Source organism: Siphateles boraxobius, unplaced genomic scaffold (genome assembly GCF_051911475.1).
Source record: "Siphateles boraxobius isolate OS27281-9 unplaced genomic scaffold, OSU_SipBor_1 68, whole genome shotgun sequence".
Lineage (NCBI taxonomy): Eukaryota > Metazoa > Chordata > Actinopteri > Cypriniformes > Leuciscidae > Siphateles > Siphateles boraxobius.
The window spans coordinates 1,889,189-1,912,345 of NW_027509195.1; the positions used below are offsets into that span (position 1 = coordinate 1,889,189).

General features: G+C 38.7%; 1 protein-coding gene across 20 annotated transcripts in view; it reads right to left on the reverse strand.

Moving 5' to 3' along the window:
• Positions 1–23,157, reverse strand: part of LOC143722650 (papilin-like) — a 630,543-nt gene that overhangs the window by 102,544 nt on the left and 504,842 nt on the right. For 16 of the 20 annotated variants that reach the window (XM_077214119.1, XM_077214114.1, XM_077214116.1 and 13 more), the window contains 4 exons: positions 19,769–19,939; positions 17,267–17,437; positions 15,209–15,358; positions 14,644–14,793 (listed from right to left, as the gene is read on the reverse strand). In XM_077214119.1, coding sequence (XP_077070234.1) covers positions 14,644–14,793; positions 15,209–15,358; positions 17,267–17,437; positions 19,769–19,939 — 642 coding nt within the window. Of the gene's footprint in view, positions 1–14,643; positions 14,794–15,208; positions 15,359–17,266; positions 17,438–19,768; positions 19,940–20,541; positions 20,692–23,157 lie in introns of all 20 variants that reach the window. The other 4 variants (XM_077214117.1, XM_077214111.1, XM_077214120.1 and 1 more) reach the window with 3 other exon arrangements.

Below are 23,157 nucleotides of genomic sequence, written 5' to 3' on the forward strand. Positions count from 1 at the left end.
ATCTCTCAGTGGTCTTAAATGCCCTGCAGAGGGCTCCCTTTGAGCCTCTGCAATCAGTTGAGCTTAAGTTCCTGTCTATGAAGACAGCGCTCCTGGTTGCTTTGGCCTGTATCAAGAGGGTAGGGGACCTGCACGCATTCTCCGTTGACGAAGCGTGCCTGGAGTTCGGGCCCGGTCACTCTCACGTGATCCTGAGACCCCGGCCTGGATATGTGCCCAAGGTTCCCACCACTCCCTTCCGCCAGGTGGTGAACCTGCAAGCGCTGCCACTGGAGGAGGCAGACCCAGCCTTGGCACTGCTCTGTCCAGTACGCGCTCTCCGTGCTTATGTAGACAGAACGCAGTGTTTCAGGACCTCAGACCAGCTCTTTGTCTGTTATGGTGGGAGACTGAAGGGAAAGGCTCTCTCAAAGCAGAGGTTGTCTCACTGGATAGTGGACGCCATTGCTTTGGCTTACCAACAGCAAGGCCGACCGTGCCCCCTTGGTGTGACAGCCCACTCCACCCGCACCACCATTTTCTTTACACACATTACGAAAACAACCGCGACATCTCTGTTGCTTTTCACTGCGTTTCTTTAACTGACTTTTTTCACAACATTCAGTCTTATTTTGCTCAGTGTCCCTTCTTCAGGAAAATCATGATATTTGATCAACTTTTCTATGTCCAGCATGCATTTATGACAGTAATTCTTTTTCATTTGACTGAAAACTGGTGTGTAAAAACGTTTTATCTAGCTTAGAGGCCTACTGTAAAATGATCCCATACTGGCTGAACTGTATCTCTCCTGGATTTTTCCTCGACGCGCACGCCTAATAATCTGTCGAACGTCTCCAAACAGACCCGGTTTTGTCACCTCAATCCGGCAAGGTAAGCAAATATGCTCTGTAATTATGGTTTACTCAAAATTCAATTCAATTAAATAATGTTGTATAGCACTTTTCACAATACATAGCTTCAAAGCAGCTTTACAGAAAGTGCATTTCAGAAATGTACATAGAAAAATACAGTTAGTAACAAATCTTTCCGCGAGCGCTTTTCAACGCTTGATTGCATGAAATTGATCCGACTTCCTCAGGTTCCAATTCCAGTTTTCGGCATAAAATTGGCCCGACTTCCTCAGGTTCCAATTAAACATTTTGAGTAAACAAATAAATCAGTCGTGACTCTTCTGTTCACTGTGTGGTTCTTCCGTCCACTGCGGCTCTTCCGTACGCGTTACAAGCTAGTTTTTGGCATAAAAAAAAGAAAAAAGGTAAAATATAAAATTTCCACAACACGATCAATGACATGCCAGTCCCCATGGATGTGACCGAGGATAAGGTGCTACAAACTCTTACCACTATCATTTGACGCGGATGGCCCACCAGAGAAAGCCAGCTGCAGTCTGTCATTAGCCATTTTTTTCCATACAGAGATGAGCTGACAGTGGAGGATGGTATCATCATGAAAGGCCATAAAGCTGTCATTCCCCGATCCCTGCACAAGGAGTACATCAAAATTGTACACAAAGGCCACCCAGGTATTGAGGCAACCGAGCGTAGAGCTAGAGGTGTCATTTTTTGGCCTACAATGGCAAAGAACATCATAGAAGAGTTGCTCTCATGTGTAGTATGCAATAGCACAAAGTCGCATCAGCGGAAGAGCCCCTCCAGCTCCACCCTGTTCCAGATCTGCCATGGTCCACAGTGGCTGCAGACATTTTGAGTGGCATGACAAACATTATCAAGTTCTCTTGGATTCATATTCCGGCTGGTTTGAAGTCGACCTCCTTCGAGCCTTAACCTCATCAGCCGTCATATCCAAATTAAAAAGACACTTTTCGGTACATGGTACACCTCACATACTCATCACTGACAATGCTAGACAATACACCAGCCGGCACTTCATGGATTTTGCTGAGCAATGGGATTTTACTCATACCACAAGCAGCCAAGAGTTTCCCCAGTCAAACGGACTTGCAGAAAGAGCAGTACGCAGTGCCAAGCAACTCATGGAGAAATCGCAAAGGGATGGGTCTGATGTGTTTCTCAATATCCTGAACCTCAGAAACATTCCCCGTGACCCAACATTAGGCTCTCCAGCTGAGTGCCTTATGTCTCACCAAACTCGTGCAGCCATTCCGTTGAGCACTAAACTTCTGGAGCCTACCACAAGGAATGTCAAGCAGGTCAGACAGCGAAAGGCTACGACAAACTTGGAACGGTAAAGGAGATGAGTAGGGAACCTCGGTCCTACATAGTTCAAGCAGATGGGAAGACTCATAGGAGAGATCGCCGCCACATACTCCCTGTGGCTGAGTCACCACCACCGCAGCTCCTGGACGACCCAGACCCTCAGGACACCAGCCCCCCTACGGTGGACAGTTTTCCTTCACCACAAACACCGACACCAATCACTGTGCAACCCCAACACCCATCCTCCCCCCACCCCAAGTCCACAGCACACTCAACCATCGAGAGTCACGACACACAATACACCACACGTTCAGGTGGTATCTGCAGACCTAATCCCAAATTCATGTGAAAAAAAAGGTTTTCTTCTTGGTGTAATTTCATCCCAGCTATCCAGCGTGTTCAGTACTGTGACATTTCATGGACTTAAACACTCTTGGTGATTAGTAGACTGTGAAGAGGCCTAAATGTTAAAGGGCAATATGAGGTATTCAGTTAACCTTATTTGTTTGGTTGGTGTTGCAAAGATATGTTTACCAGTGTTTCCTTGTTTGATAGGGCTATAGACTAAAAGGAAGGGATGTAGGCATTTGGTTAAATGATTATGTAGTTTGTTTATTACAAGCCACCGTAGGGTGTTGTCTCATCCAATCAGAAGGCCCGGTGGCCGGGTTTAACTTATATATCTGTTCTGTATCGTTCTGGCAGTTACCTCTGATGTTTGGATTAAATGCAGTCATTTACTTTCGGTGTGATCATTGACTCATACTAACAAATGAGAACGTTCTACACATCCTATTCTCTGCTTCCATGTCAGACATAACATCTTCCCTCATGTTTTCTACATCACTGTTCAACAACCCAGTTTCTGCAGCTACAGAAGTCTCTGAAGTGTCCCTACCTTCATTCATTGACTCTTTCGAGGTTGATCCGGCTTCCACAGGCCCCTCAGCAGATGTTCCTTCCCCAGCAGGTTTATCCATGGTCGGCACTGCTTCAGCCAGACCGACCTCAGACGGTTTAACAGCAGTAGGCCTATCTCCAGTTGAACCACTATCCTTACTACCTCCGGCTGCATTCTTATCGGGACATGAACGGATTAAGTGGCCCGATTTACCACATCCAAAGCACTTCATTTTGTCAGTAGTAACGAACACGACATATTCAAAATCGTCCACACGGAAATTTAGTGCCAGTTCCAATTCTGCGTCATCTTTGATGATCATAAATGGAAATCTCCTAAATGAAACGATAATCTTCTTAATCGTAATCTTGATCAGCGAAACCAACTTTCCATAACGTGACAGTACTGTTTTTAAAATATCATCACTGAGAAACGGAGGGATGTTCGATATTGTGACTTTTTTTTGATGGTAACAACAGCGGTAAAACAGGTTTATGTATTTCATCAATAATTTTACCTCGCGCAACCACCTCGTTTGCTTTTTCTACTGAGTTCTACTGAAAAAAAATCACGGTCGCGCCATTCATCCTGGATGTGGAAATAATGTTTTGATGGCCAACAATCTCTCCTACACCCAGACAGCAAGCCTCCACACTCGTCACGGATACTATCTTAACTCCGTGACGGCGTGTGAGGACATCAAGCCCAGTCCCAGCCTGAGCTGCCATGCTTTCTAAGAAAGCAGGCAGCACAAACAAAACAACACACAAGATAAATACTAAATTAAATAAATAAACTTAGACGTAAAAAGAGAAAAAAAAAAAAATATATATATATATATATATAAGGAAAAACACTCACACACGCTCCACAAACGCCCACACATGCGCAGGGAGAGAGAATTCCATGAGAGATGGTCACACTTGAATTGAGCTCCAGATAAATTGCAAGAAAAAATAGATTTTTTTGCAAACAAGCTAAAGAAAATAGAGGATTCATCATACAACATCTAGACAACATCTAGACATAGATTTTGTTGAATCTGGACATTTATTTAAAAAAAAAAAAAATTTTTATACTGTCACACTGAATCTGAGGAAAAGTTCAAGAGCAGCTGATCACAGGATAACCCTCAGGAGAAGAGGATATTAATGTTGGAAAGGATAACATCAAGCAACAAACAACAACAACAACAACTATAACACACAGCCCTGCACAGTGTGCTGACCCACCTTGAACATCCATGGCACCTATGCAAGACTGTTGTTTGTGGACTTTAGTTCTGTATTCAACTGCATCATCCCTGAAAGACTGGTGTCCAAGCTAAATGGACTGGGTATCAGCACAAACATCTGCAGATGGATCCATGACTTTCTCACAGACCGTCCCCAGTCGATTCGCCTGGACTCCCAATTTTCCTCTGTTCTCACACTCAGCACTGAGGCCCCTCAGGGTTGTGTGTTGAGTCCCTTACTCTACATTTTATACACTCACACTGCACCCCAGCTCATGAAAGCAATACTTTTATCAAATTTGCAGATGAAACCACTGTAGTTGGACTTATTCACAATAATGATGAGTCCGCATACAGGGATGAAATTCAAAAACTCTCCATCTGGTGCTCCACTAACAACCTGTCTCTCAACACCTCTAAGACCAAAGAGGTGGTGGTAAACTTCCGCAGGAGGAGGACCGACGTTGTCCCGGTCTACATCTATGGAGACACTGTGGAGAGGGTTAAGGACTTCAAATTCCTGGGGACATATATCTCACAGAACATCACCTGGGCAACCAACACTACAGCCCTTGTGAAGAAAGCTCAGCAGCGGCTGTACTTTCTCAGGTCACTTAACAAAATTAACCTCTCCCAGGAGTTGCTTTTATCCTTTTACAACTGTTCTGTCCAAAGTATCATCTCACACGACATTCTGGTGCGGTTTAGTAGCTGCACCACTGCTGACAAAAAGGCGCTGGACAGAGTTAGGAAATCAGCACAAAACATAATTCACATACAGCTCCCCTCACTCACTGACATATATCACACCAGATGCCTGCAGCGGGCACAAAACATAATTCAGGATTGTTCCCACCCAGGTCACAACTTCTTCACATTGTTGCCATCTGGAAGGCGTTATAGATCTTTCCAGGGTCGCACTTCTAGATTTTTGAATAGTTTTTATCCAAATGTTATAAAACACCTGGGCCCGTATTCATAAAGAATCTTAATGCAAAGAGTTGCTCCTAGTGACAAAATTCTAAGAAAATTCTTAGAAATGTGGGCGTTTACTCTTAAAATTATAGAAAATTCCTATTAAAGAAAAAAGTAATTCAGAAAGCATCTTAACCCTTAAAAGAGGTCTTAAAGGTTGTATGAGTGATTTCAGGCCCAAAAATAAATGTCTAATCTTTCCTAACAATCCGCTAGCTGCCCGCCCCATAAGCATGCCGTCCAAAAACCGCGTCTCTGTAGGCAGCTTAGGCTCTGAGATCTGCACACAAAAACAAATGTGTACAACCACCACTCAAAACCAAAATAAAGTGTTCCAACCAATCACTGACAGGGGCGGGTGTTGTGAGGTTTTGCGCTCATGCACGGCTGGACGCGAAATCGGAGCAACACCCGCCCCTGTCAGTGATTGGTTGGAACACTGTTTATTTTGGTTTTGAGTAGTGGTTGTACCCATTTGTTTTTGTGTGCAGATCTCAGAGCCTACTAGCTGGGCTCACAGTAAACACTGTTCCTCTGTACAGTTGAGCTTTCTTGTCCTTCTTGTTTTTTTTTATTCCATGTTTGCTACATTAAAACCAACATTCAAACCACCACTTAAATCGACAGTGGACCAAATTTTAGCATTCTAATCCAATCAAATACCTTATAGGAAATTAACAGTATGGTAAATAAAAAAAGGATTTATATACAGAAATATAATGTGTGTGTGTGTGTGTGTGTGTGTGTGTGTGTGTGTGTGTGTGTGTGTGTGTGTGTGTGTGTGTGTGTGTGTGTGTGTGTGTGTGTGTGTATGAGAATGGTCAAATAGGAAAAATTACACATGTAATTTCAAAGTGAAGGCTTAGAATAGACCCTATACTTAAAATCACACCTTTTTTTCCTTCTTGTACAACCAACCAATCACAGTCACAAAAGATTGTGTCATACATAGCAACGGGGTCAGCGCCGCCTCCTCACTAAGATAAAAGTTTTTGTCTTTTCCTTACTCAGAGTTGCTCTCAGATCGGTCCCGAATCGCTCTTAAGCTAAGACTCCTACGTAAAATATTTTAAGCTAAATTAAGAGTTTTCTGAGAGGATTCTTAGAATCTTTATGAATACGGGCCCTGAACTCATGCCCTTTGGCCTGTACTGCATTTTAATGATTATGTTGTTTTCTTTTCTTTTTTTACTATTTTTATAATGTATTTATTTATGTATTAGTGCTGTCTTGTCATAATATGTGTCAACCCCAAGGGAAGTGCAATTGAAATTTCGTTGTTATATGCAATGACAAATAAAGGCAATCAATAAGAAACTTGCGGTAGAAAAAAGAGAGGTAACTTAAAGACATTTTAAATAGACCGTGCTATTTATCTCTCTTTGGACTTTCGCTTGATTTTTTTTTTTTTTGAAAGAACAGCGCAGAATAACATTTTTGGACATTTTGGACACAACTGGAATTTTAAAGAGACCAGTGAAAGCCATATTTTTCCCATTTTTGGCTTATTTACTAATTTTTATCTATTTTATATCTTCACTGAGAAATGATAAACAAAACAATTTAAAAAAGTGGGAGTTATTTCAGTTGATTGTTTACATTCTAAACCAACAATGGCCAGCGCATCATTTTGGCCCCGCCCCTTCATCTACCCTCAGAAGAGCTCTGAGCACCCCAGGCTGATGCTCAGACAAGCAGATGAAGGAGAGCCCTGACACACTGTTCGCTGAACTACAAGATCACAGTGCCATGAACAACCTGCTCTTTTACACCGAACACAGCCCTTTATGGCACACTGTCTTCTGTCAACATGTCACCTTTATCAAGAAAAAAAAAATCTGTAAAGTCAGACAGATCTTAGCAATTGAAGATGCTGTAAAAAAATGATTGTAGGGTCTGGACCAATCAGACACACTCTAATAATTTATAATCATTATATTTAATGAATATAAAGGTCTATGAAATTCTCCCCCAAAACTAACCTCACAAATGAAGTTACTTTGTCAGCCGGGTGTCCGGTTACAGAACACTTTAAGACTGATAACAGAGTTTTACGACCTTAAAGGAATGTGGCCAGATGCGCCACATGCTTAAGAGAGAGAGACAATCTTTAATTAAATAAACTTTGCGGTATTACTCTGATCTATGAAGGAACATGCCTCACAGAAACTGTGATGATTTACTGTCTCGTGTACTATTATTTATAACAACATGGTATGTTTGATTGGGGTGTATGTGGTTGCACAACCACCCACCGGTCAATATAACCTCACCTGTATCATGCTTCCTACCGAATTAATCCTCATTTAATGACACACACTTTGATGTACATCACCTTCTCTTCGAATGCAATGTGAATTTATGTCATGTCTATTTGAGCTTGAATAAACAGTCTAAGCACGCTGGGGACAAAGACCATAAATCAACTAAGAGCCGGTTCCCATCTCGGACATGTCACCTTACTAATTGGTCCATTCAAACCTTAGGGGTTGGTTCTTTCTCAGGCTTATCAGAGGCAATCAACAGTGACCGCCCTCTCTTGGTAGTTTTCATCCTGCCGCAAACATTGTTTCAGGTGATACGGGGGAACCCCCTCCCCCCTCCATGGGGGCCCAGAGGCCTCCCAGCAGGCCTGGATCCCAACCAGATCCGGCCTCATGGAAGAGAGAGGACACACTCTGACAAAGAACCAAGGACAATCTCAGGAGTTTGTAACAACGACTCTAACCCACCATGCAAGTTCATCATATCTTCTTCATCCAACAAAGAAGAAAATGATTGAGACTTCAACATCTGACACTCGCAGAATCATCAACAACTTCAGTTTTCAACAACTTTGATGATAGTGTACGCTACCCAGTCATGCAAGTATACTTTTGATTTGATGCTTTGAAAATGAAATGCTGATGTTCTTCTCATGTAGTTACATGGAACGTCTCAATAGTTCCGTTTTCATTTCGTTCTATCACTCACCTATTTATGTATTCATGTGTGTATGTTGTTTAGTTTATTTATATTCATATAAATATCTATATTTAGTTAATAAAACTTGTACATAATATGTATTTGGTTCTGTTTTGTTTGCAATACAAAGTCACTTTTACGATCGCGTTTTTGCTACCTGCTCAAAGTGCTGTACATGCTAAGAAATAATTATTCTTCTGTGGCCATGGAAGATACCCTTTTCTTAGAATAAATTAATAATCAATAGAGTTCGTTGGACGAACTGATTAATTGATTCTAATATTAATTCAGACGGATCAAGTTAATCCAATTAACTGACCCAAATATTCATAATTAATAACAACAAGTTTATTATTGATTATTAATATTTCCAAAAAAGCTGAGTTCCTTACATGATGAAACAAGATGTTTGACCCTGAACTTGTATCAAAATGGCACTATCATGGTCCAGGGATCAGAGTCTGCTCTCAAGGTCTTCATTGAAGATTTTGAACTAATAAAAACGCTGGCACTGTCTGGTGAAGAGGACAAGAGCACGAACATTGATACCTCCCCTGGAAAAGGATGGGGAGGTCCAAAGGATGACAGTGATTTCAGCAACTGTGATCCCATCTCCAATGTCAAGAATGAAAGACAATTTTTCACTTCTGGAAGTAGAAGTAGTGGAGATAAAAGAATTAATACTGTCCCACCTGAAAGACAACAACATGGAACAAGTGACAATCGACATAAAGAACTTAAAACAAGAAGTTGAATATCTGCAGAGACTCAGAGAAGAAATGTCAAAAGAACTTCAGCAAACTAAAGATGAACCAAGAGAAGTAAAATCAACTTTAGGAAGACAACTAACAGACGTTAGAAAAGAAATGCAGGACTTCTCTGCCTTGAAGTCAGTACTTCGCATCAAAGATGAACTCATCACAAACCTAAAAGAAAGACTCAATTCTGTTTCAGCACCTACAGAGTCTTCTGCTAAACCCTTGGTTCGTCCAGAGATGCTCATGGAAAATCCTCAACCTGAACAGCTACCAGTGGAAGAAGAGCCTCACTGTTCGACTGATCCACTATCCCAGACCCACAGCTCCGCTGCACAGGACCCGAGAGAAACACATGCTCTTATCCTGACTGACTCCAATGGGAAATTTGTCAGTGAGAAACTCCTATTACCAAACACGAGAGCCAAGAAAATCTGGTGTCCAAACACAAGAAGTGCTTTTCAGATCCTGTCTGAGAGTAAACATGAAAACTACAAGCACATAATAATGCACACAAGGACAAATTACTTAAGGGCCATGAAGGGCTGTGTGGCTCCAGTGAAGAGAGAGGTGGCGATCAGAGCCACACAGTGTTTCCCAGAGGCTAGAATAACTCTGTCTACACTGCTGAATAACTCTGTCCACTCCACACTGCTGCCACGCACCGACGTGCCATTCCACGTGATCCACGGGAATAATGTGGAACTCTCCAGAAGCTGTGCACTTATCCCTAATGTTCATCTAGCCCATCACAAAGACATACATTCTCATATGTATGACCATGTACATCAATAAGCAAGGAGTGAAAGTCTTCGCCAGAGTGCTGAAAAGAACACACAAAAAAAACTACGATAATTAAGTGAAGATTAATGGAAAACAAATGTTAAAACTCTGTAAAGTTTTAGGACTCTACATCATTAATGGCAGAACGCGTGGAGATACATTAAGTAGATTCACTTACTGCTCCAGATTAGGAACCAGTGTGGTTGATTATTCAATAACAGATATTGACCCAAGCTTTATTAATGCCTTCACAGTCAGACCTCAGCTCCCGATCTCCGATTACTGCCAAACTGTGCTTTATCTGAAACCCCCGTGTGAAATAACTAAAACTGCTACACTTGAATCTGAAAAACTGTTTCCTCTGAAACCTAAACTTAAATGTAATCAATCCAACTCGGATCAATTCAAAGAAAACATGAACAGTCCTACTATATTAAAAATGCTGGATGAATTTATGTCCACCGACTTCACTTTAGATATTAACGGAATAAATTTAGCAACAAAAAACTTAAATTATATATTCATAACATTGACAACTCTATCTAACATTAAACAGCAAAGCAAACATAAAACAAATCAACAGAGAATGAGAAAGGATGTCTGGTTTGATGATGAATGTGCTGGTCTCAGGAAAGAGCTAAGGAGACTCTAACAAAAAGCACAAAGATCCTTCCAGCCAGACATTACGGCTTTCTTATTCAGACTGTCTGCAGAATTACAAAAGACTTATATGGAATAAAAGAGAAAAATATTTGAAAACCAGAATTGATGAAATTGAGGATTCGGTAGATCAAAACACTTTCTGGAACCTATATAAAAAACTTAAAAAACCCAAACTAGAGATGTCACTCCCTAATGGCACAATTAGGAAATCTTACTTAGAAAATTTGTATCAAAAAATTTAACCGGCTGACCTTAACCAACCTCAGAGTAAAATAAAGAAAACTCTAGAAGACTTGGAGAAAACAATTAAATATTATCAAAATCCATTGGATAAATCTATAACAATATCTAAGATTTTTAATATGTTCTAGTATTTCAAATTAAAGAAAGCATGTGGACAAGATCACATTAGTAATGAAATGCTTTAACTCAGCAGTCCCAACATGATTAAAACTCTAGCCAAATTATTTAATCTGATGTTGTGGTCCGGAAGCTTCCCTGAGAGCTGGTCTGAAGGACTCATCACACCCATATTCAAGAAAGGTGATCGATTCGACCCCAACAGTTATTGCGGAATCAGTGTGGGCAGTGCTTTAGGAAAACTGTTCTGCAGGATCATAAACAGTCTCACACATCTCATCGCACAACATTTTAAATAAAGCACAGATTGGCTTTCTATCAAAACAGCGCACGTCCGACCACATCTATTCTCTCCACACTCTCATCAACAAGAACATCAAGGACAAACAAAGAAAAATATTTGCATGTTTTGTAGACTTTGTACTGTACAAAATCCTAAAAATTGGCATTGGCGGGAAAACGTTTGATTTAATAAAATCTCTATACACCAACAGCAAAAGTGCGGTGAAAATCAGGAACCACAGAAGCGTGTTCATTCCAGCAGGGCCGTGGAGTGAGGCAGGGCTGCAGTCTGACCCCGACTCTATTCAACATCTACATCAATGATCTGGCATCAGCGCTGGAGAGCTCTACTGTGTCCGGCCTCACTCTACACCACACACAGGTCAGGGGTCAGAGGTCAGATGTCTGCTGTACGCGGATGATCTGGTCCTGCTGTCCCGCACACCTGAGGGCCTTCAGCAGAGCCTGTCCCTGCTGGAACAATACTGTTTCGACTGGGCCCTTACAGTCAATCTGGACAAAACCAGAGTCATGGTGTTCCAGAAGGCGGACAGATCTCAGGAACACAAACACAAGTTCCTGTATAAAGGCCAGGTCCTGCAGCACAGCACAAGCTATAGCTATCTGGGCATCGACATCAGCGCTTTGGGACACTTCGGTCTGGCTGTCAAAACTCTGAGTGAAAAGGCTCGGGAGCCTTTTTTGTGGTCAACTCCCCATTGACCACAGCTACAGCCCCAAAACTATTGTTAAAGAAATCCACACACATCTAAAAGACACTCATGACGAATCATTAAAAGCAAATTTTGACCTCCAAAATAAACTTTCTGCTCTTCTGTCCCAAATATAACAATATAAGACACTTTTCTGCCCAGATTTAAAACCTTGATTCCATCATTCTTTGAACTGAGTGACACTGAAAAAAAATGTCCTTCTTACTCTGAGAAAATGATAGTACAGCTGCACTAGCGGCTAAATATGTGCTAGCTAGTTTATTTATTAAAATTTATTTACAATGCTACATATGACATGATTTATACTTATGTTTTACTTGTTTGTTCTATTATTTATATATAATATGTAGATGCTTGGCAACATTGTGTTACACAGTCATGCTAATAAAGCAAATTTGAAATTGAGAGAGAGTGAGAGAGAGAGAGAGAGATGGATGCCCCTGCGCATCTGACTTAAGTCAACGTCTGCTTCGAGACACCTACAAATTTGTAGTCTACTAGACGTCTCTCTACTTGCTCCAGAGGTCTATAGTATTCCACTTCAGCACTAACACTTGGGAATGAAAATAAGAACTTGTGTCTATCCTGCGACGCAGGATTAATCAGACAGACTCCAAACAATGCCTTTGAATATGCTTTAATCAAAGGCCGTGAGGACCTCAGATCAATCACAGAGAATCCCACCGGCAAAAAGAATACAACAATTTATATAGGATAGGTACATGGCAAAGGTAACATGACATTCAACATGACATTTTTCTCTAATATGATTGATTCTACGTATGTGCAATTCAGCAATTTAGCAACACTCCATGATCACAGGTGGTTGAGCAGCATTTGTCCGGCAGGGAACTGACCATCAAGGGGAACAGAATTCAGCACACACTGGATTCCCCTTCAGTTAGGCACCTAGCCTGTATGGACAGAGATTCAGATTTAGTCTGGCCATTTAGTGACATTGGCCCTCATTTATCATTCTTGCGTAGAAACGGGCGTATATGTTGGCGTAAGATTACGCTTGCACTCCTCTCACCGTCTGATTTATGAAGCTGTGCGTACCTGCAATACTGCAATAATGATAAATGCCGCGGCTAAAAACTATTGTCATTAGAATAACACGGCCCTATATATTCAAGTCTCCGCTTCCCCCACGCCCTCATTTTACGCCACGGACACACGGAAGACGGCACAGAAGAGAAACTTCTCAGACGGGGAGCCGAAATGACCTATCACAATGCATTTTTTTACAGCACGTGTTTTGAAACAATTAGCATTTAATTTTGTATCACGTCACATGTATTGGGGTGTACAATAGTGATAATGATGTGATGTGTACAATAGTGATGATGATGTGATGTGGAGTACCATTCATTCACATTAATAATTGCATGACAATTTGTAATGTTCTTATTATGATTTTTATTATTAATGACGCTTATTGTTATTTAGAAGAAGAATGTCGTTATTATTATTATTTAAAAGGTCATTTTTATTATTTTTTTTGGTCATTGAAAGCTTCTTATTATGATTTTTATTATTAATGACGCTTATTGTTATTTAGAAGAAGAATGTCGTTATTATTATTATTATTATTATTTAAAAGGTCATTTTTATTATTTTTTTGGTCATTGAAAGCCTTTCATTACTGAGCCCAGTCCGTGCGCACCTGCCGGGCCTAACCCTGAAACGTCAGTTAAAGCGCACAGGCTCGCAACTGAAGGAATACATATGCCTACAAATCAAATGCTTTGGTAAAGTCACACAAATTAAACATTGAAGTCGATGTTGCACAAAAATAAACACTGAAGTTTATAATTACCATGTTGTTGTTTTTTTACAGTGGGTCATAATTTATCATATCTTTTAGTTTGTCCGTGCGTTTTGTGGTGTTACGAATTGTTTTTCTGCGCATTTCCGCACTTACTCAAAACGTGCGTACATGTACACCACCTCATGAGCTGGCGTAGGATTTGAGCGTGCCGTACGCCAACGACAATATTGATAAATCTCAAAGTCACCGTGGTTTTGGGTGTACACTGGAAATTTGGTGTACGCACTTTTGATAAATGAGGGCCATTAAGCCTCAGATGTACAGCAAAAAACACAAGGCATGAATAGTATGCGATTCACTTTGAAAGTAGAACTAAGTATTATTCATAATCTTTATTCTTTTTGTAAGATGTTCCTAAAACAGTGCTATAGGCACAATTCAGGTACCTTTGACAGAATATAACACAAAATAATAATAATAATTATTATTATTATTATAAAATAAAACGCAATTTGAAAGTCAGTGAGAAAGCTGAACCAAACATTAATATAATAAATATATAGTAACATTTTACAATCCATTTGTTAACAATCCATTTGTTAACATGAACTGACAATGAAAAACACTTCAAAAGCATTTATTAAGCAAGGAATAATTGATGACGTGCCGTTGAATTATTAGAAAATAACGCACACCTGAGGTGGTAATGTGGTCATGTGCATTATATTCAACAGACCGGAGTGAATTATTCCAGTTACAATCTTTTTTTTTTCTTTTAAACATGGAAAAATGTGTTTTTAATCCTATTGTTTAACATTTTATATGGTCAGTGTCGTTGTGGGTTTTGGTGCTTTTGCTGTAAAGACCTTTCAAATAACTGAAATCGTTTTGAGAATTGATATGGACAATGCGGTCATCTACTTTACATGTAAATTTCCCTGAAAATAATTACACACCTTATAATGTTCATCAACCACACCGATTCAACATCCCTATAATATAATATATAATATAATATAATATAATATATAATATATATAATACCTGTAAGTGGAGCCATACACTGAAGTCCACATCCATTGCTGCAGCATTTCTCATTGTTGGCACAGTCACTGTCATCGGTACACGACACGAAACGTATCCGGGCACACATTCCTGGTTTATATTTTCTGCGTGGACACACTCCTGGCTTTACTGTTATACAGACACATAATCAGAGAAGCCATATCACTGAATACTGAATGATTTTTTACTGTAAAAAAAATAATATTTTTTTGAAGTTGTACCTAGGCTAAATATTATTGGAATACGTTTTACTAGAAATAACTATTTCGGTCTTTCTACTTTAAAATGTCATGTTTTATTTTTCGGTTTTGGTTCCTTTGCTGTTGTTGGCTGTGAGGACCTTTGAAATAACCGAAATGATTCGGCGAAGTGATATTGAAATGTTCGCAATGCGGTCAAGACCTGCCTGGAACTACTTTAACCGTGCGTTTCCATGCAAATAATTAAACACCATATAATCTTCATCAACCAATCACATTCAAGCATTCAACAGCCCCCATAGTATAATATAGCTAATATAATATAATGTAATGTAATAGCCTACCTGTAACTGAAGCCATACACTGAAGTCCACATCCATTGCTGCAGCATTTCTCATTGTTGGCACAGTCAGTGTCATTGGCACACGACACGAAACGTATCAGGGCACACATTCCTGGTTCATATTTTCTGCTTGGACACACTCCTGGCTTTACTGTTGTACAGAAACATAAGAGAGAAGCCGTATCACTGAATGCTGAATGTTTTTTTCACTAGAGTTCTTGGTTCTTTTGAAGTTGTAGGTTGTAAGGACCTTTGAAATAACTGCATTACGTACAAGTCATATCACTTTGTCAAATGATTTCAGTCAAGACCTGCCTAGCAATTTCTGATCTAAAATGGTTTCTAAACAATTTATTTATTTTTTTGCGTGTGCGCGCGTTTTCCTTTTGAAAGACCTCTGGTAATATTATCAATTACTAACTGAAACTCACTGAAAGCACACACACACGTGTCTGTATATTCCAGAGAAGTATCGATCAACAGGACGGCACGACCGTCAGCTTCCCAGAGAGTGATCGACCACTACATTAGAGTAGGTTATAATCAGGACACTCTTGTGTGATAAATCATATCATAGGCTTATGTGAATATAAAAACAGGAACTAAATGGGCATTCTCTGTAAAGAAATTAGGTATGAACATGTGAGAATTTGGTCAAACCAAATTTTAGTAGCTAGCTACAGCACTCGAAAAGACTAGTACAATCAGGTTGTAATACCCATTACCACTAGAGTAGTGAGTTTAGTTTAACAGATACTTTGCCAAAGCAATGGCATAAAACACAATGTTAAAGACCCCTTTTGTAATGAAGTTTAAAAATATTTTCAGTTCATTATGATATATATATATATATATATATATATATATATATATATATATATATATGTATATACGGTGAGATCTGAGGCCTCACTGAGAACAGTTTGAATTATTCATGATCATTATAACCTGATCATGAATCATCATTTTTTCCTGTTTAAAATGTTGTAAAATGTTGCTAAATAAAATATGAACTAAATAAGAAATGGGACTATTGCAATAACTTACAACATTAAAAAATAAAAATTTAATAAATAAACAATATAATAATTAGAAAATAATAACAATTATTAATTTACAGAAAACTTATTTTACAAAAAACTGCAGGGTTACCTTTTAACATGCAGCTATGACTAAAAACTTGCATCACAATAAGTGTATTGTGATTGTCAAAACATTTGGTGACTAAATCTCATTAAGACTAGTAACAACATGCAAAAAGGTTTAATTCAAATAATGTGGATAAATATCAGGTATTGAATATAGCTACATGTTAATTTTTCTCAAGAGAGAAAATTCACTAATGCTGTAAACATACAGTCAGCTGCTACTATCATTAAAAGGTTAAAATTAACTCAAATAAATATAATGCAGTTTTTATAATACTAGTTATAATATTTTGAATGATAAGAGTAAAAATATATTATAAATATAGGGCTTATATTTAGCAAAATACTCCTCTCTATGGTTAATTTTTCTAGCTGTGGTCATTAAATGGCTTTCCTGAGGTAGGTCTAAATGTTACGTTTCGTGACATTGTTTTCTAGCTGTTTTATTGACCTAATTCCATGGTTGAAACACTGATTGAGCGATTACATGAGACATGATACATTTCATCAAGTTGTTCGGTTTATTTCAATATATAGTTAATTGAGGTTTATTTAATATCAACTAAAGAACTTTAGATCAGTTCATGTGCAGCTCGAACTGAGGTGCTTCGGCGATCTTTCACGTCACATTAAATAGCACCAAAACAATATTTATTGTTTTAATTTCGGCAATAAAATTGACAGAAATTGAAAGCTGAGACTTTGTTTCATATCAAAAGTAGCCTGCACTGTCAGTGTCTTTTTTGCTTTGCTCTTTCACAAAATGAAAAATTGTGAAGTGTGAGAGTTGGCAGCCCTGTCTTCACTAACATTGTAGATATTTAAAGTCTTTGGAGATAATTGGCCACAGAGCCTTTGCAAGTCATAATCCGTCCCTGTGTATTATCCCAAGTGTAATGTGTGTGTCCTACCGTTTCTCACTCCGCATAACTTCTCGCACTCTTTCTTGCTGTTGAACCTGTTGCCATTTCCCATGCAGCCTCCATATATGAAGGACACACACTTTCCCGCAGCAGAATCGAAGGCCCACATGGGGATGTATACTTTACAAGGACCAGTGTCCATAGGCAGTCCACAGGCAGCTAGATGGAGAAAATACACGGTATATATAAGGACTACACCATGATGAATTGTTTGCTGGTCACTATGGGCCTCTCAGCCGGGCCGTAATCCATCTTTGGATCACACACACACAGACTCAAACACCTATCATTTTGTAGACTTTCCACAGGCTTAATGGTTTTTAAATAATAATTATAATTCGTTACACTTATATAGTGCTTTTCTAGGTACTCAAAGCGCGTTACATGAAGGGGGGGGGGGGGGTCAATCTCCTCAACCCCCACCAGTGTGCAGCATCCACCTGGATGATACGACGGCAGCCATATTGCGCCAGAACGCCCACCACACACCAGCTTACTGGTGGAGAGGAGACAGTAATGAAGCCAAACAGTATATAGGGATTATTTGGAGGCCATGATGGACAGAGGCCAATGGTCAAATTTGGCCAGTTTTTATACTGTACAAACTGTATATTCTGTTCCCTAACTCTAAACCTACCTATTACAGAAATGTCGTCAGGAACCACTCTTTGAGTGTCTTTCTTTGTGTGAAAGGTATTGGAAAAATAACTTTGTTATTACATTACAGCACAACTTAAATTGAAGTGAGACTACATTTTAAAACATTGCCTTATTTTTGTTGTTGCCTAAATTCTGAAAGATCCAAAAAAAAAGAGCCTAGAGAGAGCAATAGAGTATGTTTTAGCATACTTATTTATTTTAACTGTAAAAACGTACACCCTTCACTCTACAGATGTTTAAATTAATGTAAAAGATGCAAATAAGCAGAGTGTCAGATTGTAATTCAGATTGTAATAACGATTACCACTAGACTAGTGAGTTTAGTTTGTTTGACAGATACTTTGCCAAAGCAATGACATAAAACACAATGTTAAAGACCTCTTTTGTTATAAAGTTTAAACATTTTCAGTTCACTATGAATATATATATTCATAGTGAACTGAAATTACGAATTGAATGAAAAATGAATTGAATGAAAAAACGAATTATCATGAATAATTCAAACTGTTCTGCTTGAGGCCTCAAGGAGAAGAGTTTGAATTATTCATGATCATAACTTCAGGCTGCACAATTTAAAACAAAAAAAAACTTTTTTTGTTTGTTTAAAATTTGCAGAAATGTTGTGCTGATATATTAATATGACTAATAGTAATAATTATGATTATTATTGCTAAATAAAATATTAACTAAATAAGAAATATGACTATTGCAATAACACTTTCAATATTAAAAAATATATGTAATAAATTAAACAATATAATAATAACACTTTCAATATTAAAAAATATATATGTAATAAATTAAACAATATAATAATAAAAGTAATAATAATTAGAAAACAACAACATTATATTTTATTTTACAGAAAACTTATTTTATAAAAAAAACTGCAGGGTTACCGGTTAACATGCAGCTATGACTAAAAACTTGCATCACAATAAGTGTATTGTGATAGTCAAAACATTTGGTGACTAAATCTCATTAAGATTAGTAACAACATGCGAAAATGTTTAAATCAATTAATGTGGAAAAATATCAGGTATAGAATATAGCTACATGTTAATTTCTCTAGAAAAAATAAATCAAAATCTCACTAATGCTGTAAACATACAGTGAGCTGCTACTATCATTAAAGGTTAAAATTAATAATAACTATTATAAAAACTGCATTATTTATTTGTTATAATATTTAATGATACGAGTAAAAATAATATTTTTAAATATTATATGTAATATAGGGCTTATATTTAGCAAAATACTCCCATCTATAGTTAATTTTTCTAGCTGTGGTCATTAAATGGCTTTCCTGTGGTAGGTCTAAATGTTACGTTTCGTGACATTGTTTTCTAGCTGTTTTATTGACCTAATTCCATGGTTGAAACACTGATTGAGCGATTACATGAGACATGATACATTTCATCAAGTTGTTCGTTTTTTTTTTCAATATAAAGTTCATTCATGTTTATTTAATATCAACTAAAGTACTTTAGATCAGTTCATGTGCAGCTCGAACTGAGGTGCTACGGCGATCTTTCACGTCACATTAAATGGTGCCAAAACGGTATTTATTATTTTAATTTCGGCAATAAAATTGACAGAATTTGAAAGCTGAGACTTTGTTTCATATCAAAAGTAACCTGCACTGTCAGTGTCCTCTTTGCTTTGCTCTTCTTTCACACAATGAAAAATTGTGATGTGTGAGAGTTGGCAGCCCTGTCTTCACTAACATTGTAGATATTGGGGGCCTTTTTTAGATAATTGGCCACAGAGCCTTTGCAAGTCATAATCCATCCCTGTGTATTATCCCCAAGTGTAATGTGTGTGTCCTACCGCTTCTCACTCCGCATGACTCCTCACACTCTTTCTGGCTGTTGAACTTGTTGCCATTTCCCTTGCAGCCTCCATATATGAAGGACACACACTTTCCCGCAGCAGAATCGAAGGCCCACATGGGCATGTATGCTTGACAAGGACCAGCGTCTATAGGCAGTCTACAGGCAGCTAGATGGAGAAAATACACGGTATATATAAGGACTACACCATGATGAATTGTGTGCTGGTCACTATGGGCCTCAGCTGGGCCGTAATCCATCTTTGGATCAGACACATACACAGACACAGACACAGACGTTGGTGCGCCTATCATTATGAGGACTTTACACAGGCTTAATTGTTTTTTTTTTTATACTGTACAAACTGTATATTCTGTTCCCTAACGCTAAACCTACCCATTACAGAAAACTTTCTGCATTTTTAATTTAATGAAACATTGTTTAGTATGTTTAAGCTATTTTAATTACGAGGATTCAGGAAAGGTCGTCAGGAACCACTCTTTGAGCGTCTTTCTTTGTGTGAAAGGTATTGGAAAAATAACTATTTGTTATTACAGTACAGCATAACTTAATTGAAGTGAGACTACATTTTAAAACATTGCCATTTTTTCGTTGTTGCCTAAATTCTGAATGATCCCAAAAAAAAGAGCCTAGAGAGAGTATGTTTTAGCATACTTATTTGAACTGTAAAAACTTACACACTTCACTCTACATTTGTTTAAACGACATTATAGAACATAACATAACAAATCATATAATATAATATAATACCTGTAACTGGAGCCATACACTGAAGTCCACATCCATTGCTGCAGCATTTCTCATTGTTGGCACAGTCAGTGTCATTGGCACACGACACGAAACTTATCAGGGCACACTTTCCTGGTTCATATTTTCTGCTTGGACACACTCCTGGCTTTACTGTTGTACAGACACATGACAGAGAAGCCATATCATTGAATGCTGAATATCTTTTTATTATTCTACAACTATATATTTATTTATTAAGCGTGCAGGGCAACCACCAATAAGAGCATTACAATAAGCCTTGATGTCATGAACGCATAGGGTGCCGAAGTTATGACGTCACTTTGTAGGCCAAAACGTTAGCATTTTAGCACTTCCGGTTCCCTCGCCCTAAAGTCTATGGATTTTTTGAATGGATTTTTGCTAAATCGCCTGAAATAAGGTCTGTGGTTAACAAAGCCTCTAAATATTTTCTCGTTTTGATCTATGACATAAAACACACCAGTTATAACCTGCTTGTGGTTTTTTAAACTTTATTATGTCTGCTTGTGGTTTTTTAAACTTTATATAGGCTTCAATTTGTATACATTTTGGATTAACTTGTAAAGATTATCTTGATAGACAAAACGTGTAAGGGTCACAACTCAGTGTTGAACACAGATCTTATTTTTTGCGATTTTCCAAAAGTCTATGGGAAAAAATGCATAGCTTTTCGATCGAGGGAACCCATGCGCCACTAACTTCCGAGTTACGTCATAACTTCAACACTATTACTAATTGACCTTTCGCCGGCCCCTCCCCCAAAACGGCCATTGTCCAATCACACATCATAGCAACCGTTACTATGTGAGCAGGTCCGTCAAACATTGACTCCAAGCAAGGTGGTGAAGCGGTGCGCCCACAGCGTTTGTAAATCGGACACTAGGTACCCTGAGAGATTGTCTGGAGGAGTTGTGTTCTTTCCGTTTCCAAAGCCGAAAACACAACGTGAGCGGTGTCTACAATGGATAAAAACAGTGTGGACGGCCCCACTCCCAGTTAAATGTGTCGAACATGGTTAACTCGCGTGCAGCGCGCGTGAGACTGAGACACTGAGATTAGTCAAAGAAACATGGAGAAAGCAGATCAAGAGGATCCACAAAGGAATTACTTTTTCTAAAGGGTTGTTATTAACATGATATTCTCAGGGGAAAATGAGCAGCAGTCAACTATCAGTGCAGCAATCGTAGACTACAGTTTAGAGGAGTGCACGTTCGCAACAGGGAAAGCATGAAGCTTCGACAACATCAGTTCATATATCAATATCGTAACGAATAGAAATAACCTTAAATAATGATGGTTATCTGCATCTTTCAGTCTTTTATGTATAGTTACCTTTTAAACACGAAAATCGCATCAGCATGACACAAGTTGCCGTGGTAATGAACAACCTGCTTGTTAAAGCGAATGTATAATCCTGTATCTGAGGCAAAAATACTAAATATGCAGCGCGAGTTATATATTTCTAACTCCAAACAATTAGCCACTGAACCAGCTTATAAAATCTTCTTAAAGGCTGTGCTGGTTGCATTTTAGGTAAAGGTTACAGGTCATTCTCAGATTTTGCTTGAGACCGGTATAAGCATTAGCCTCGATAGTAGTGTCTCCTTCATTGCGTATTTTTATATTTTGAATATATCCCTCCACTGTATACCGCAACCCCTTTTGCCTCGATCTGGAGGATATTGCAGAGGTATTGCTCCAAAAAAGGTCACTGACACCGTGTATACCTTTTCCCGTCATGGCAATCTGACGCGCTGGTCGTGTTAGACCATTTGTTTGACGGGCGTAGTAACAATAACTAGGGGGCGTGGCTTTTGCGAACGGTCAATTGTTCCGCAGATGTCATGAACGCATTACTAATTGTTCCGCATTTCTCATTGAGAGCACATGACATAATTTAGATACATTTTTAAGATGGAAGAATGAGGTTTTATAGATACTATAAACGTGACTTTCAAATGAAAAGGCGTGACGTCAGGGCGTGAAGAAATATAGAGCTGAGTATCAGGCATTACAGTAAAAACTAATGACATGTTTCCTAATTATATCTCCCAAGGGTAGGATGTTCAGAGTAAACAGCAATGGTCCTAGTACTAAGCCTTGTGGTACTCCATATTGAACTTGTGATCGAGAAGACATCTCTTAATTTACTGCTACAAACTGATAACGGTCAGATAAGTATGATTTAAATTTTCCAACAAAATTTTCGAGTCTATTTAAAGGTACAATATGCAATTAAAGGTACAATTCATCATGTTAAACTAAATAACATTGATTAGTTTTATGTACATTTGCTCACCTGTCTAATAAAGCAACATGCAACACTCGCATCTCTGTCAAGTCGAAGTTAGTTGGCACGGCTCTTGGCATCTCGAAAGATGTTATCTTCGTTTTAGTCCTCTTTTTGTCTCAAAGTATGCTTGCCATGGTCCATAATGTTTAAACAAAACAACAGCGTGAGCAACCTGCTAGGCATAACGGGCATAACCCAGTTGTCAACTTCTGTCGCCATGGTTACTATTGTAGCACGAGCCGAAACCGGGTGTAACGCGGATATGACGCCATTGACTGGCGACTCCTCACCCCTACTAACACGCC